Source organism: Gopherus flavomarginatus, chromosome 4 (genome assembly GCF_025201925.1).
Source record: "Gopherus flavomarginatus isolate rGopFla2 chromosome 4, rGopFla2.mat.asm, whole genome shotgun sequence".
Classification (NCBI taxonomy): domain Eukaryota; kingdom Metazoa; phylum Chordata; order Testudines; family Testudinidae; genus Gopherus; species Gopherus flavomarginatus.
Genome location: NC_066620.1, coordinates 102,020,992 through 102,037,533, shown reverse-complemented (window position 1 = coordinate 102,037,533; position 16,542 = coordinate 102,020,992). Strand labels below are relative to the sequence as shown.

Here is a 16,542-nt window from a genome sequence, read left to right as displayed (position 1 = left end):
ATGAAAGAAGTAGAAAAAATGCAGTTTGCAAAGAAAAGAAATGCTGACTTTTTAAAAACAAATGTTCTGGCGACGCAGCAAATGTCAGTGGAAACTTGAAATTTGGAAAGGACAGAGATGGTATTTTACTGGTATTGGTAGAAATTGGAATTGATTGGCAGAGCCATAGATGTTTGGGAAACTTACTTTATGCTTGCGCACTGGATTATGTCAAACAAGACTAACAGTCTCCCAGTTTTCTATTGACACTGCCTATGCATACATACATGCATGCATACATACATAAACAGGATGGGAATTTCATTTGAATAGATGCTGGATGTGCACAATCTGAGGTACACTGTTTGGGAATTATCTAAATTCATAGATGGAATTGTTGTTTGCTCTGGGATTAAAACTCAAAAATTCCAGGCCTACCAGTCCTGTGCTACACTCAGCTATACATGCCTTGGTGAAACAGTATCAAGACTTGACAGCTATTCTCTGGGGATACTTTTCTGAGGCTGAAAAGCAAACAAGAATTAAGAATTCCCTATGTATTGGCATTTTCAGCTACTCTGTTTTGCTCTACACATCTTAGTGGCCTGAGACTAGATGTGATTGAGAGAAAAGACAAAACAATGACCATCCAATAACTATATCGACTTCAAAATGGAGATTTGGTTGCAACAATTGGTCATTGGCACTATATTATACTGAAAAACATACACTGTAGAATGTATCTCATGCCGACAAAACTAGACTCTACTAACAAAACATAGTTGCTGTTCTGTTGATTTTAGTGAGCTGGGCTCAGTAGTACATCAATCCTAGCAATGCTGCTGCTCAATCCAGGTAGACTGGTAGAAAGTAGTTTTCTGCAGAAACATTGGGAGGTCACCGAAACCATATTGGGAAACATTTCTAGCACATTTCAAATCAACACTCAATAAATTCTAGATAGAATGTGGCTCTGACAGGTCTAAAACGGAAGAGACCATGGAACCTCTGCAGTACACAGAGTATGGCTAAACCAGTCCTGGAGAATAGCAGAATCGAGCAAATTGGTGTATGGTTTTGAAGGTTGGGTGTTTACATTTGAAAGTAACTGACTAAGGACTGTTCTTTCATTATATAAAATTATCCTGAACTGAGTTGCCCATCCTACAAGAGTGGAAAAGACATCTATTGAAAGTATGGTTATAATAGTGAATTGTGGTGGGATTGCTACCCTGATGGCCTTATTTTTCATTCTTGGTCATTTTTTTCATTTTATATTTTTTTTATAACTTTTGTATTTATTTAGCTTGGTGATAGAAAAGATGGATTAGATTCAAACACATTAAGAGCACATGTGTGCTACAACTTTTAAACTGTGGGCGAACTTATCTGTCTTCCTTCATTGGATGGTATGTCTTACTTTTTGGCCCTATTTAATACTTGATTTGCTATGTTGATAACTTGATTAAAGTTGACAAACGCAACTTTTAGAATGTCTATGCTGCCTCACTTTCAGACTACAGGGGGTGTGAATAGCAGTGCAAATCAAAGTGCTGTACTGTAACTCACCTGTCTTGGATGCTGCAGGTATGAACTAATAGGTTCCTAATTTAAATTAATGGGGTCCTCTTCAAACAGGTCTCATTAATGCGAAATATGAACCTTTTACTTCATGACTGCTGCATCGACGTGGGGGAGTTCCAGTGTAGCACGTTGGTGTGCATTGCTATTCACACTCCCATAGCCCAAACTGTGGGGCAGTGTAGATATGCCCTTTGCAAATACACCATGAGCTAATGCTTCTAAAGTGCCTTCAATTTAAGCTCTGGTTATAAGTTCAGAGTGGGAACAGTGCAGATGCTTTTCATGCATGAGGACCCTGCATCAATTCCCATATCACAAGAAGAGTTCCCAGAAAGTTGAGTAAATAGTCTCATAAATCAGAGGTTGCAGGTTCACTTTTTACTGCAGCCAATTTGGAATCCAGCATGCCATTTGAATCCCTTCATTACAGCGTTAGTGAAAGGATACAAAAAGTTGAAGTTGAGAGAAGGGCATTAAAATGATAAAGGATATAAATAAAGAGTGTGTGAAAGAAATGTATATAATATAACTGTAACTTTAGGCAAAGGTGAATAAGGGAGGATGTGAATACTGTACAGATACTTGAGTGATTATTAATAGACGGTTGCAAAGGGACTTCTCTTGCTAAGTTGGCTAAATGAAGTGTGATGGTCTTAAATGGAAAATGGAGAAATTCACATTAGTTATTAGACAAATGGCTTAACCAGGAGGAAAGTGAGATAAATTGGCTTTTAATCTAGCTGAGTTAGCTGAAAATCTTAGTGGGAAATGTTACAATCCTGCTCTCTGTAGGAATTGGGGACTGCGTGACCCAATGGTTTCATTTTACCCATCAGTTGTGATTCTATTCTATGATCGGTGCAGCTCTGCAAGTGGAGTTACTTTCTAACAGTGATTTTCAGCAGCTGAATCCTTCTTCCTTTCGCAAGAATACCAAGTAAAATAATAGAAGTACGTTAGTGTCATTTCAGTAATTTTATGATGCAGGCTGTAGACCCAGTAGTTTGTGTCTGTATCCTGATGCTAGGATTTGAAAAAGTTACCACACAACTTCTAATCAGAGAACGAACCCACTAGCCAGACATAAACATAAAAGACATAGGTGGGATTCCCACTAGCAAAGTTCGTGCTCAGTCTTGGACGCTTTTAGAATCAGCTATGCAGATCAAGGCTCCTCTGCTTTCTTCATGTCTCTAGGTACCCCACTCTGATTTTTGCATGTCATGGGTGTGAGTTGCCAATTATTGTTCTTTGACTTGTGTTGCATATTCCTGCCTCATGAGAAGATTTTTTTTGTCTTTTAACTACTGCTGCCATGAACAGTTTTTTCTTCTTGAACAGTTTATGGAAAGGCATGCTATTTGTTGATATTAACTTCTCCATGAGTTTGAAATATTTATTATCCTCTTTGTAGACTGTAGCAGCAAACCGCTCTCTTTCTAGGCTCCCTGCATAATCTTGAAGAGTAATTTATAGACCTAGTGTCATACATTTCAACATTCTTTTCCCCACTGAGACATGTAGCTAACACAGTGAAATACTGTTCCTCCTGCAGGTAATAACTAGAAGATGTCCCTTTTCACAAATTCACAAAACATGGCTCAGCAACTTTGTCAAAAATACCATTCCTGATAACGTCTCCATAATCAGTTTACAAAGAGAAGATACCCTCCAGCTAAAATTAAATATGAATGAAAATGACTAGAGCTACTTCCCATTTCAGTAGTTTCACCAGTCATATACAGTAAAAACGTTATGTTTAAATCATGGTGAAGAGCATTGTCCCTGCCCATAATGAATTGGCGCTAACCTGCATTATGGGGAAGAGTGGGGCTGAGGGAACTATCACTTCCAACGTTTTTGTCTTAGTGAAGAATGTGGGGGATTGAAGCAGGCTTCCCTCGGAGACCAGTGGTAAGGCTGTGGCTCAACAGTCCCCAAAGTCCTAGGGTTACTTTTCCAGGCAGTCTGTGGGCCCTGTAGCCAAGCTGGAGTCTGTCATTTCCTGGTGCTCCCAGAGTTCTTCCCAATGGTGGGGCTGAAGGGGTGGTACGGGGACCCCAGCCCTTTCTCTCCACTGGATCACTGCTCAGAGATCAAGGGGGAAGCGAGCAGTATCTGAGTTACCTCTTCCTGATACATCAGACCAGCCTCCCCTAGACCACTGTCTACCTCCCCACTCTCTCTTCAGTTTGGTGTGTGATTGCTGCACTCTCCCCACCCCCAGCAGAGGGTTCCCAATGACTCTCAGCAGTCAGATAGGTATTGCCCAGCCCACTTCTCAGTTTCTGGTTATTCTCCCTTGGCAGGGAGCAGAGGACGGAAAAAGATCAGGCCCTTGGCTTCCCAGTTGGGTCTTATCCACTGTCAGAGTCCCCTTTTAAGCAGATCCTCCATTTGGAGCATGCTCTGCAGCTGCTGAGGTGTGGGGACCCTCTTGGGCTAGCACCACTCCTTCACTCCGTTAGCCTTTGTTTGGGGTCTGTAAACCGCATCACAGGGAGAGAGATTGTAGCTGAACAGCAACCAGATCCAGAATGGTACAGGCATTATGATGTAGCCTTACATAGGCACGATTTGATGACTCAGTACTTGGCATGCCCTGAGTGGTTGGACCAAAAGATAGAAACACTGATCATTCTGATTCAACACTGCTTTCTGCAGTGTCATCTGTTTTGTTCTCTGTGGGCACCAAGCTCCACTGTCTGTGTGCAAACACTTTCTGTTTTGTGACCAAAGCAGATTGAGGGGAAGTGACAAGATATTCTGTCTGCCTCCCCCTTCTGATAATTGTGCCCATTTGAAACATACACACCCTGCCTAATTCTTGAAGTTAGTTGATTTAATACTGTGTTCTTGCTCTGTGATTTGTGGCAGTCTCCAAGGCTACCACTTGATGTTGCAGAAAACATGCTTACTCAGCACACTCTGCGTTTCCCTTCACTACCACTTCCTTGTATTTCCACTGCTATTAAAAATACATTGTATTCAAAGATGCATGTTAGTTTTATTCTACTTCCACCCAGAATGCATTCCTCACCCACCCCAACTTTTCATGAGATGGACAAAACTGCAAAAGCAATGGCTAGATGAGGTGCTCAAGCTAACAGCCCACAGGCTGAATTTGGAGATGACAGGTTTTTAGTGAAGCGATTCTAACTCTTTCTGCCTCCCCCTTGATTCTTCAGAACCAATATTGACTGACTTTTCAAAGCATGTTGCAAAGCCTTTCTCTTTTCCTAGGTTTTTTTCTTAGGCAGTTGGAGGGGTCAGATGTGAATGTTGACGGGAGAAGGAGTTTAGTCACATGAATTTGTACTTGGGCCCAGAGCTTTAGGGAGGTGTGGTTTTACAAATGGAAGTAAATATCTACATATTTCTGGTATCAAGGTGTCCAGAATTAAACATAATTTAGTTGTAAGAAAACCCTTTTCAGTTTAAAGCATCCAATACATTCCCACAATAGTTAAAAGGGAAGAAGAGAGAGTTCTAAAATTATAGACTGTATCCCAGCAGAATTCTTTTAAATGCTATGAACAGCACTGGCCAATGACCTTGCCTCAAAAATTGGTCAGTGAGATCTACTGGTACTGCTGTTGTGTTAATTGTTGTCCCATGCAACTTCACTTAAAAAGTAAAAAGGTTTTAGTTTTTTAAACACTACAATAATTCTTTGCTAAATGAATATGATAGGATATGAATGAGAAAATACCTTGGTAACATTAAGTACACTCTTTTTAAATATAGGGTCATCTGTTGTACAAAAGAAAGATTAGAGGAAAATGTGTTTTTTTTTCTGTTAGCAAAGATATTAAAAGGACACAGTTGACTTGAAAAAAATCAAACTTATGTCTGAATTCTTCTATGTACTATTGCTACAAATAACACCTGAGAAGATTACAACTGCAATTGTAAGAGAGAGAACTTTTTTCTGTTTTTCAATTAATGCATTAATTCAACAACACTTCATAAATAGTCACTTTTTCTGTTTTCCCTGATTAGCAAGATTCCCCTTGTTGCTTTTGTGGGTTTTTCACACCACATCAAGGCAGAGAAAATAAGAAAATGTGATTGTAAAACCTCAAAACTTGGAAAAGAGGTTCAGAGGCATGTGTGATACATTAAACTAGTTCTTTTCGTAGTTGACTAGATTTCAAGATGATGATGACTCTTTAATATTTCTGTTGTGTAAGCTCTAGTAATAAATTTTAAAGTGATATAAATGGGACCATCTCATTGGCGGTGGACCGCACGAGCATCAGAGACCTATGTCTGAGATCTCGTGCCTGGTCCAACGGGGACTTGAGCACGTGCTAGGCTGGTACTGTGCACAACCTCTGAATGTGCGAGCAATAACAGTGACTCCACGTATTTTCAAGAGGAGAAAATATCAGAGCTGTCAGAGTGTAGAAAGGAAGCTTTTTGCACAAACATGGCCAAAGCATCTGTAATGTCCTGCTTTTTATTTTACTAATTTCAAATCCAGTATCTATACAGCAATATGAAATGCTCTCAAATGAGGAGTACTTAACACAGAATTCATATTACACATGAATATTTCTACTTGTACATCCTTAGACTTTACAAAACAAAGGAATTAAATGAAACTGATATATTGATTAAATGTGCCTTTCTGGAAAGTGGCTCGTAAATCAAATGAAGAGGAAGCATAGTCTTAGTGGTATGGAGATCAGAGTTCTACATCCTGCTATCTGGCCTCAATAAATAAGTCAAGTTTTCTTTGTCTCAGTTTCTCCATCTGTAAAATCGGGATAATAATACTAACCTACTTACACCAGAGTCATTGTGACAATTAATTTATTAAATATATGTATAGCATATGAAAGCATTGGATGGAAAGAGATATAGACACTTAAACCAACTAGCTAGAGGTGGTTGGAAAATGAACCGACACTCTTTCCCCTACCCTCTGAAAATTTAAACAAAAACTTTTTTAAGCATTGTTTTTGGTGAAATTTTCAATGGGAAAAGTTCTGCTTTCTGGTAGGAATCGGAAAACAATATTTCAGCTGAAAATGTAAATACTTGGATTCAGAAATGCTGCTGTGATGCCTTGTGTTAATTGTAGTGTAGGTACATTATGCTCCCATTCTATTCTGGATGTCCTGGCACCACGGTCTCATCTCACAGTGAGGCAAAGCAGTTGCACCATTGGAATTTCTGGCCATAGGGTGTAGGCACCAACTGTGTGAGTGCTCTGGAGCTGAAGCACCCATGGAAAGAAAGAATGGGTGCTCAGCTGGAGACACTGCCAAACAGCTGTTTGGGGGGTGGAGCAGAGAGCAGCAAGTGAGCAGGAGTATCAGAGAGGGAGCAGAGCGGAAGCGGGAAGAGGTGGAGTGACAGTGGGGGTTTGGGGAAGGGGCGGGAAAAGGCAGAGCGAGGGGGGAGACTTGGGGCAGAGCGTGAGGGAACACCACCAGGGAAAAGAAAAATTTAGTGCCTATGCCATGGGGCATTAAGGGAGATATAGTCTGGCTGGGGAGTCCAACCCACAGATGAGAATGGGGATATGAGGAAACTGCAGCTGTCTGAAACACTGCCAGGATATCTGAATCAAAATATTTTGGTTTTCAGCTTAAATATTTTGGTTTATGTAAAAAAAAAAATCAAAATGTTCCTTAAAAAGGAGACATTTTGCGCAAAAAAAAAATTTGTTCAAAAAACCCACATTTCCATCAAAAAATCGCATTGATAGAAAATTTTTGACCAGGCCTATAAGTAATATCTCTGCTGTTTGGTTTAAAGGCATCTTTCTTGATTTCATAGTTTCTTCAGACTTTTATGTCATTTTCCTATTAAAGGACAACTTTTTAAAGACAGAGTTCCTCTATCAATGTGATGCTATAATATCATGCTATAGATTTGCCTTTGGAGGTGAACTAGTTGGAATCGGAAATTCAGTTTTTGGTTGTTTGTTGTTGTTCTGTATTACTGTAGCGTGTCATGGACCAGGACCCCATTGTGCTAGGTGCTGTACAAACACAGAACAAAAAAACAGTCCCTGCAGATAGAATATTTTAAAATAATTTTATTTTCATATAATGTAGTTTCCCAGAATGAAATTTAACTTCGGTCAAAAACATTTTGCAAGACAAAACCATGAATAACTGATCTAGGAAACTGAAATTCCAAGATAATACTGCTAGCTCAGTAATACCGGCAGTCTGGATTAGCAGTCAACGCTGAGGAAATCCCTGCTTTCAGCTCTGTAGGGACCATCCTGGCATAGCATAGGGCATCTTTCAATTGATGATATTGCAGTTAAGGATGAGCCATCCTCATGGTTTGGAGGCAGGGCCGGCGCTTCCATTTAGGCGACCCAGGTGATCGCCTAGGGTGCCAGGATTTGGGAGGGCAGCAGACTGCTCTGGTGGACCTCCCGCAGGCGTGCCTGCGGACGGTCCGCTGGTCCCACGGCTCCGGTGGACCTGCCGCAGGCGTTCCTGTTTGGATGCTGAGCTGAATGACCACATGTTCAGTCAAACTGAGTGGGAAAATACTATATACTCAGTTTGATGTTCACCTCTGCCTCTCTCAGCCATGCAGTGAAACTTTAGCTTAAATCTTTTAAAGCAAATTCAACTACTTACTTCCTTACAGAATGAAAAACGTTTCTCATGATCATTAGAGCATCCCCAATGTATGTCCCTCAACTTGCTGGTAGCAACAGCATCTGCCATATGTCCTCTTCTAGCTCCACAAACTTTTGTTGCAACGTAGTACATTAGATACATATGGACAATGAAAATAGGAGTATATGTGTCAGAGCATTTCAGAGAGCAGGTACTGGCTGAGTTGACTGGAATCTGAAGTAAAGGGAATAGAGAAGCCCCATTCTTTTAAAATTCTGAATAAGTTTAAGCTTATTAAATTCCAAAATCAGTCATAAGGGTAGAGGGTCAGGTCAGATAAATTGCGAGAGTCAAAATGGACAAACATCTGGTTTATTCATCCCTGACTGCACTAACAAAATTGTGGTATCCTGTTAAATAAATCACTGATCCAACCTAGTTTATTTTGGCATCTGTGCACCTTGGTACTTTTGACTTAAACAAGAATCTATCAGTATATTACAGCTAACACGCCTTGAGCTCCAGGTTCAAAGTTCATGTGCTCCTGTGACTTTGAACTCTTCTTTTCCTGAGTTTACCAGCAGACAGCTGCACCAGAACAGATCTGTTTACATCAGAGGAGTAAAAGGCAGCTCGCAGTTCATAGTTTCCATTTCCTTTTGCATTGTTCAGGAATTCAGGCTCACAATTCTGCGTCCTGAAACTTAGCCTCGTGTCTGTCTCTGACTTGGTATTCAAATACAAATGTTTTGTTTTGATTTTGATTCGCTGATAGAAAATGCTGATGGAAGGGAAGTTAGTTTCATCTAAAATCAGCCTCAGTTTACAAGAAATTCTATTGTGGAATAAATGAGCTTTCATGTCACAATTTCACTGTAGCCATGCTGATTACAAATGTTGCTCTTTTTGTAAGGTCTCCTACAGTCCATAAATCTAAACTAGTGTGCATCACTTAACATTGAACTGTTTTATATATTTAGTTATAGCATGATAAATGTATTTTTAGGTGAAGAAACTTTACTATTTTTCTAAAGTGGTCATGACTATGAAATCTGATCAGGTGTAGGAACCACAACACTGTTTGTTCTGGTTTTTCTGACATCCTTCATACTGTACAAGAAATAAAATATCCCCAACTGTGCACAGCCAGGCAATAATTCCATTGAGGGATTCTAGTGATGACACAAACCGTGATAGGGAACCATTAGAGAGGTTTGCTCATACCGATCTCCACCCTAAAGTGGAATTATAGACTTCAGTGACAAGTACCTACTTTGTAGAAAGTTGGAAAATAATCATTTCCCTTGGTTTTTCTTTTATACCTCTCCCACAAATATCTCTTTCTTGTTTCGTTTTTCCTGTCTCCACATGTTTCTGAGCTTTCTCTGATTTTCTCCCTTCCCTTGGCCAAACCCTCTGTGGTATATGGTTTACACACTGCATCTCTTTCCTGAGTAAGAATGTTTTGCTTTTTAATTATTTTGGTAGCTGAATTGACCAAGGTATACGGAAATTAAGTGATTTGTCTAAGGTCCCATAATAATTCACTGTTTGGGGCTTGGCCCAATTTAGAGTGGAATCCTCTTCTAAGTTACTTGCACTATATTAAAATGTACCTGCTTTTTAGATTATCATTCAATGAATCTTAAGCAAAATAGAAAAAGCATTGTTATTTGAACCTGTTTTAGCCATTTGATAAGCCCCTGGTGGGCCGGGCCGGTTTGTTTACCTACTGCATCTGCAGGTTCAGCCGATTGCAGCTCCCACTGGCCACGGTTTGCTGCCGCAGGCCAGTGGGAGCTGCGGGAAGCCACGGCCAGCACATCCCTCGTCCCAAGCCGCTTTCTGCAGCCCCCATTGGCCTGGAGCGGCGAACCATGGCCAGTGGGAGCTGCAATTGGCTGAACCTATAGATTCGGCAAGTAAACAAACTGGTCTGGTCCGCCAGGAGGCTTACTCTGCCTCCACGGGCCAAACGTTGCCTATCCCTGGTATATCTTATCCTTGTAGGATCTCAGTGCCCTTTATATTACTAAATTGTATATGTTTATTTTTTGCCTCTAATAACAGGCCTCAAATACTATTGGTGGTGCAATACAAAATTTAGAGTAGAATTAAGCAACAAAAGTTTGCATTCCAGTAATAGATTGATTCTCAATTACAATAGGGCCCCTTTACACGTTTCTGCAAGTGTAAAGAAGCCTTAATCTAGGAGTACGTTGCTTTTACACCCAGGTTATGGCTGAGGTCCATTTACGCTGACAGAGCAATTTAAAGAGATCTTAGTGCAAACAAGAATGCAGCCATATATCGTCTCAAAGAAGTTGAGCTGCATTTAAGATGGTTATAGACCATTTCAACTAATGTTCTTTAAAAGTTAAGCATATTATAGCAAGTCTAAATAAAAAGTGTAGCTTTTACAACAGCTGTTGAGTTCTGTTCTTTTGAAAAAGGAATCCAAAATTCTATATACTATTGTATTCTGTATACACTGTAATATCTGACTCCCTTCCAGTAGTGCATTAAGCCACATGACTAATCTCTGTCATGTGGTGTTTGTTCTCTCATCCTCTACCCAGAGGAAGGAACATGTGCAGTAGTGTCTCTTGGTTGGTTGTTTTTTGTTTTTAATTATTTATTAAATAAAAGTAAGCTTTACACATGTGAGCAGTCAGTAATGTGAGGGAAAATGTATGCAGATGCTTCATTGTTTACAGGGTCAAAGGTATAGATATTAAATAAAGTAATAGGCATTCTAAATGTTTTTTAATCAAAGGTCAAAGCTGCTTCAGACAGTTCTGTTACACACATTTATAATGTGCACTGTCCTGAAAGCTGTTTTCAAATGTTTATTATAAATCCCACTGTAGGAGTTTTACAATAAATCAGTAACAACAAAGAACAGTAGCTTTTTTAAATGAAAGAAATGAAAATGAAAAATCTGGGATTATTCTACTTTAGCTTCCTTTACTAAAACCATAATTCTGTTCTGTTCTATATAGGTTCTTATAGCACATTCATCACCATGGTATCTGAGCAGCTTTCAGTAGTGCATTGAGCAACATGACTACCAATCAGTCATGTGTTGTTTTTTTCTCATCATCTTCCCAGAGGGAGAAGCAGGGGGAGTGGAATGTCTTATTTTGATAGGTTGGTTTGTTGTTTTATTAAATAAATATGCCTGTTGCTACTTGTTTATATTAGACAAGGCAAGGTCAAAGAAATGTGCCTTGCACTTTGGAGTGGAAAGTAGTGAGGATTTTGATGGTCCTTAGTTCCTGAAGGAGTTCATTCAACAGCATTGAACTATCCCCAGAGAAAGTTCTGTCTCCCATATGGAGGAGCTTTACTCTGCCAGAGGAGCTAAGTTGTCGACCACGTTCTTCATCCTGGAGCTTTAGATCGTCATTCAGGTATCCTGGGCTCAGGCCAAGGAGAGCTTTGAAGATAGGGTTCAAGGCTTTGAATTGATTCAGTATTCTGTGGGAAGCCAAGTGTAGAGAACAAATAGATGTAATTTGTGCATGGTAGCCTGTGTTGTTGAGGAGCTGCACTGTGCCATTTTGTACTAGTGGCCCCAATAACCTATTGTGATGATTTTTAGAGACTAAGATTTCTTTAGTTTAAAACTGCCATCGTGAGTATTTTATTTGAAAAAGAAAACTTGTGAACCCTGTGAAAGTGGCACCTAGACTGTATCCTCTGAGAGAATGAAAAGTGACAACCTTGCTATTGTGTTGCATCTCACCACCTTTGGAGGACTGGAACTAGTTCAAAAAGAAGCACATTCATAAAGAGTACCATTTCCTGGTTTTTACTGGATATCCTAATGCAAGATTCACTGAGTTTTAAAATATAAGTTCTTTATGATTTTTTTAATTTCTGCTTGTAAAAAAGTCAGGCAGTAAGTAAGTCACCTTTCCAGAAACAAATTTTGACTGACCATTTGATAATTACACAGTATGAAGTACAATGACTTTCCAGTATTTTTCTGTTTGTTAATCATAGTTTTGTCCATTACTTATCACGACCATGGCTTAGCAAGGGGTATTTATTGTATATTTATTTATTTCTGAAAATCCTTAACATTTCATGTGTAACAGCTGATTGCACTTCTGTTTTGGAGACAAAACACACAATATAAATTATAACCTTGAAATAAAGAAATAACTGTGTTCTTTTAAATTAATAGTTTTTCATAATAGCTGGTTAAATGGTTTCCTTAAACTTGTAATCATTAAACTAAAACCAGTTTGAACCCTCCTAAGTCCCCATGGCCTCTATTTGTTTGTTTTAATTGGCAAACTGATTTGAAAGCAGGAAATAATATAAAAGTGATTGCACTGATTATTTGAGCACAAACAGGATTCAAAGTACAAGATTTTGGCACGTTACTTAATCTTCCCATTATTCTGCATTTTATTTCCTTTGCAGTTGGTAGCCATCATCCCAGCAGCTTTTCTACTGCATCCTGTTTCCTTCCTCACACAGAAGTCAAGCTCTGACGTACCTGACTTTGTGTTTCTCCCTCTTTGGCCTTTAAAATAAGAAAATTCATACTGTATGTAGTTGTATTGTCACACCTAACTTTTCTCACATTGTACAGGGTTCAATTCACTTGTAAAATGCTGAGTTTAGGTATTTCAGCATTTGAAGGGAAAGAGGACTTAGGAGGATGAAGAGTCGTAGATGCATAGCTGAACAAATAAAGGTGTCCCCCTCTACTGAATTCTGGGGATTCCCATGCAGCTTTTAATGCAACAGGACACAACTAACTGGGAAGCCATGGAGAGTCATGCATGTTGCTTTGATGTCTCGCTGCGAGACTGCAAGATCTGTTGTGTCCTATTAAGAGATAAGGATAAGAGACGATCCCAAAGAATGGAGTCTGTTGGGTGATGGAGAAGTTCAGGGGAAGGGCAGTTAAGAAGCAGAATCATTGCTGATTTGTAGTGGAATGGGTGGGAGTGGAACAGAACTTCTTAGCTTGCTCCCATGCAGCTTGGCTGTCTCTGTGGACTGCTGGGGATGTGGGTATCCCAGGGAGCCTCGCACCCCACCAGGTTTGAAGCAATTGAATATATGGCAAGTGGGGAAGAAACTAATGCAAATAGCTCAAGAAACACAACAATATCATTATTTCATCTAATATGGACATTTTCCCTTTGATGTTTTTAACTCGTAGATTAATGGTTTCATAGATTCCAAGGCCAGAAGGGACCATTGTGGTCATCTAGTGTGACCTTCTGTATAGCACAGGCCATAGAACATCCCCAAAATAATTCATATCTTTTAGAAGAAACATCCAATCTTGATTTAAGAATTGTCAGTGATGCAGAATCCACCACAAAACTTGGTAAATTGTTCCAATGATTAATTACTGTCATTGTTCAATTGCACAATATCAATATGATTTTATAGGTATTTAGTATTGTATTTGTTTAGACATTGTCTGAGAGCAGATGTTTGGTTTTTTAAAAATATTTTAATGTACATAACTACACTAAAATAGTTGTAACACAGGACTGGATGCTACTGAAAGATCTCAATTAACTTTTTTATGCAGTACGCTTGGGTGACATATTGTACTTATCAGGAAAAAGAGAACTTATTGTGAGCAGTAAATGGTTGAAGATAATCAATATCAGTCATGTAAATAGAACTCTGGAGGTCTAGCAAAACAAAGGCAGTTGTATTTTTAAAAGTATGTGGCATACTAGAATAAAGTGAAACGTCCCTTGCCTTTAACTGAGTTCTTTATCCTTAACAGTAACTGAAGCTGGTTTTGGTGCTGACATTGGGATGGAGAAATTCTTCAACATCAAATGCAGAGCGTCTGGCTTAGTTCCCAGTGTGGTTGTGCTTGTTGCTACAGTGAGGGCTTTGAAAATGCACGGAGGAGGGCCAAATGTAAGTATCTGCACCTTTCTTGGAACACAGATGATAACCTGAAAAATTGTTATTAACATTTGAAATATGTATAAAATTCTGAATGTTAAAAGTGACTAGAAAAGTTCTTATTGTACACAGTTGTTTAGAAATTCTCCTTCCTAAACTCCCTCATCACACTGATGTCCATTCCTGAATTTCCTAGGAGATTATAGGACTCAAATCAAATGAGTAAGGTTTATATAGCTATGAAGAAGTACTGATTCTTAGAAAAGGGAGTGAAGTTTGTTTATACTTTTTAAAAATCCTTTTAAATTTTATATACATTCTCTCCCATGCCTCTTAAAATAGTGATTTGTAAATCGCAGTGGTGTTAATACCTAAGTGCACGGTCACTATGAGTGCAGGGTTGTTATGAGCTAGAGAGCTTGACAGCTGAGAGGGAGAGAGGAATTCAGATTGCAGTGTGCTTAGTGGAATCAGGAAGTTTTGAGACTCTTGTCTTGTGACTGGAAGGCCTGAGGCTTTTGCCACTGAGGTGGAGGGAACTTTCCTCCCTCTCTCCCCCGTAGGGTTGACTCTTTTTTTTTCTTTTGCAAGACACCTGATACAAACAAATGTATGGTTTTTTTCCCCCATCCCCTCTATATCACTCCCTCTGCTTGGGCCCAAGCCGGGTCTTGTAGATTGCTAATCACAGAGGCACTCCTCACTCAATCAGGCAGAATCAGGAGTGTGTGACTGGCGCTCTACTAACCTGGCAAAGACACTGAAAGCTTAGCAACATGCGTCAGTTTCTCTGCCCAGCATTCTGAAAGGATCTGATACTGCCAGGGAAACAACTTTCTGTGGAGCCTCATACTGGGGGCAAATTCCAGAGCTGTTTCTACAACCACAGAATTGTGGAATGCACAGAGCCTTCCTTATACCTAATCATCTCAGAGAGAATAAATGCTGAGCTTTTCCCTTATTCATACCTTTTGGTGCCAAGTTTTCTAAGATTAAATACCCAAAATATTGTCATAGTGTTACCTGTCTATCATTCTCACCCAACACATACAGCTCTTTTGACATGTTCCTCCGTAAATTTCACGATGGTATGTTGAGGTGAAAATTTCCATTCAGTCTAGCAAAAGGGGAATTTAAACCTGCCCTTTCTAACTATGTATTGATTTTATCCAGGGGTAGCTCTAGGCATTTCGCTGCCCCAAGCACGGCAGGCAGGCTGCGTTCGGCGGCTTGCCTGCTGGAGGTCCGCTGGTCCCGCTTCGGCAGACCTCCCTCAGCTGTGCCAGCAGGAGGTCTGGAAGCTGTGGGACCAGCGGACCCTCCGCAGGCATGCCTGCGGGAGGTCCACCGAAGCTGTGGGACCAGCGGACCTCCCGCACGCAAGCTGCCGAAGGCAGCCTGCCTGCCACCCCCGCAGTGCCGGCAGAGAGCCCCCCGTGGCTTGCCGCCCCAAGCACGTGCCTGGAGCCTGGAGCTGCCCCTGATTTTATCTAACTTTTGTCTTTCACAAATATATGTTATAGATTGCCCCACACAATATACTGTACAAGGACAGAATGGGCCAAATCATAGGTCTGGAACATTAGCTATAAAAGTGGCTGTATAAACCAAACCTTTATGACTTCTTGATATTTGTGCTGCCAGTCTGGTCCCAAGGAATCAGACAGAGCAGCCTTAGAGTTGCTCTAATTTGCAGCTGCCCACAAGGCACAGTTCCATCAGCCACAAGAGTGGTGTTTCCATTCTTGCTGTCAACTGCTTATGCTCTCTGTGCTGGGTTGCTATCCTCTCAGTCTGGTAGTTAATACAGAGTTCTGCCTTCTTTGTATGCTGTATATATGTGCGTGTATATATAGAGATATAGATAAAGATATTGTCATCTTTCATATATATCTATATCTACGTCACCTATGGTCAACTATTTAGTAACTTTATACCTAAATCTGTACACTAATCATGTGGCTGGAGGAAAGGCAGTGTTTCCAATTCCTGGAAACAGTATATTATTTTCTTTCTTTTATGGTTAGATAGGTGTCCCTGATATAATTTAGGCAGCCCCGGAGAGCTGTATAAGTAATAGCAGCATCCCTGGGCTGCAGCACTGCACCCCTGCCCTCATCATGCTCCTTACACCAGAACTTTCCAGGGGTTCTTGGAAGGCAGCATTATGGCAGTCTTCCACAATTCCAGCAATGGGAGAGTCCTCCTTCAGCAGATGCAGGAGGGCCCTCTTTATGCTACTCCAGCACTTTTGCCCAGTGTAAAGTGACTGCAGTCAGGGTGAGCATTGTTTGATTTTTATTTGTTAATTTTCACACTCTCCCCAATGTGGGGGTGCACTTTGAGGCAATAGCTTGACTTCTCCTAAACCTTTTATTAAAATGTATGCAGAAGCCAGTTTTCTATTTCAAGAAATAGGTGTATTCTTGACATTGGTTTGTTATCTGAAAATGCACAGCAAGACTTTCACTATAAATAAGATTTT

At 40.1% G+C, this 16,542-nt stretch overlaps 1 protein-coding gene across 1 annotated transcript in view; it reads left to right on the top strand.

Annotated features, from left to right (window-relative positions):
- Positions 1-16,542, top strand: part of MTHFD1L (methylenetetrahydrofolate dehydrogenase (NADP+ dependent) 1 like) — a 234,382-nt gene that overhangs the window by 122,385 nt on the left and 95,455 nt on the right. The window contains exon 20 of the mRNA XM_050951602.1: positions 13,930-14,069. Coding sequence (XP_050807559.1) covers positions 13,930-14,069 — 140 coding nt within the window. The remainder of the gene's footprint in view (positions 1-13,929; positions 14,070-16,542) is intronic.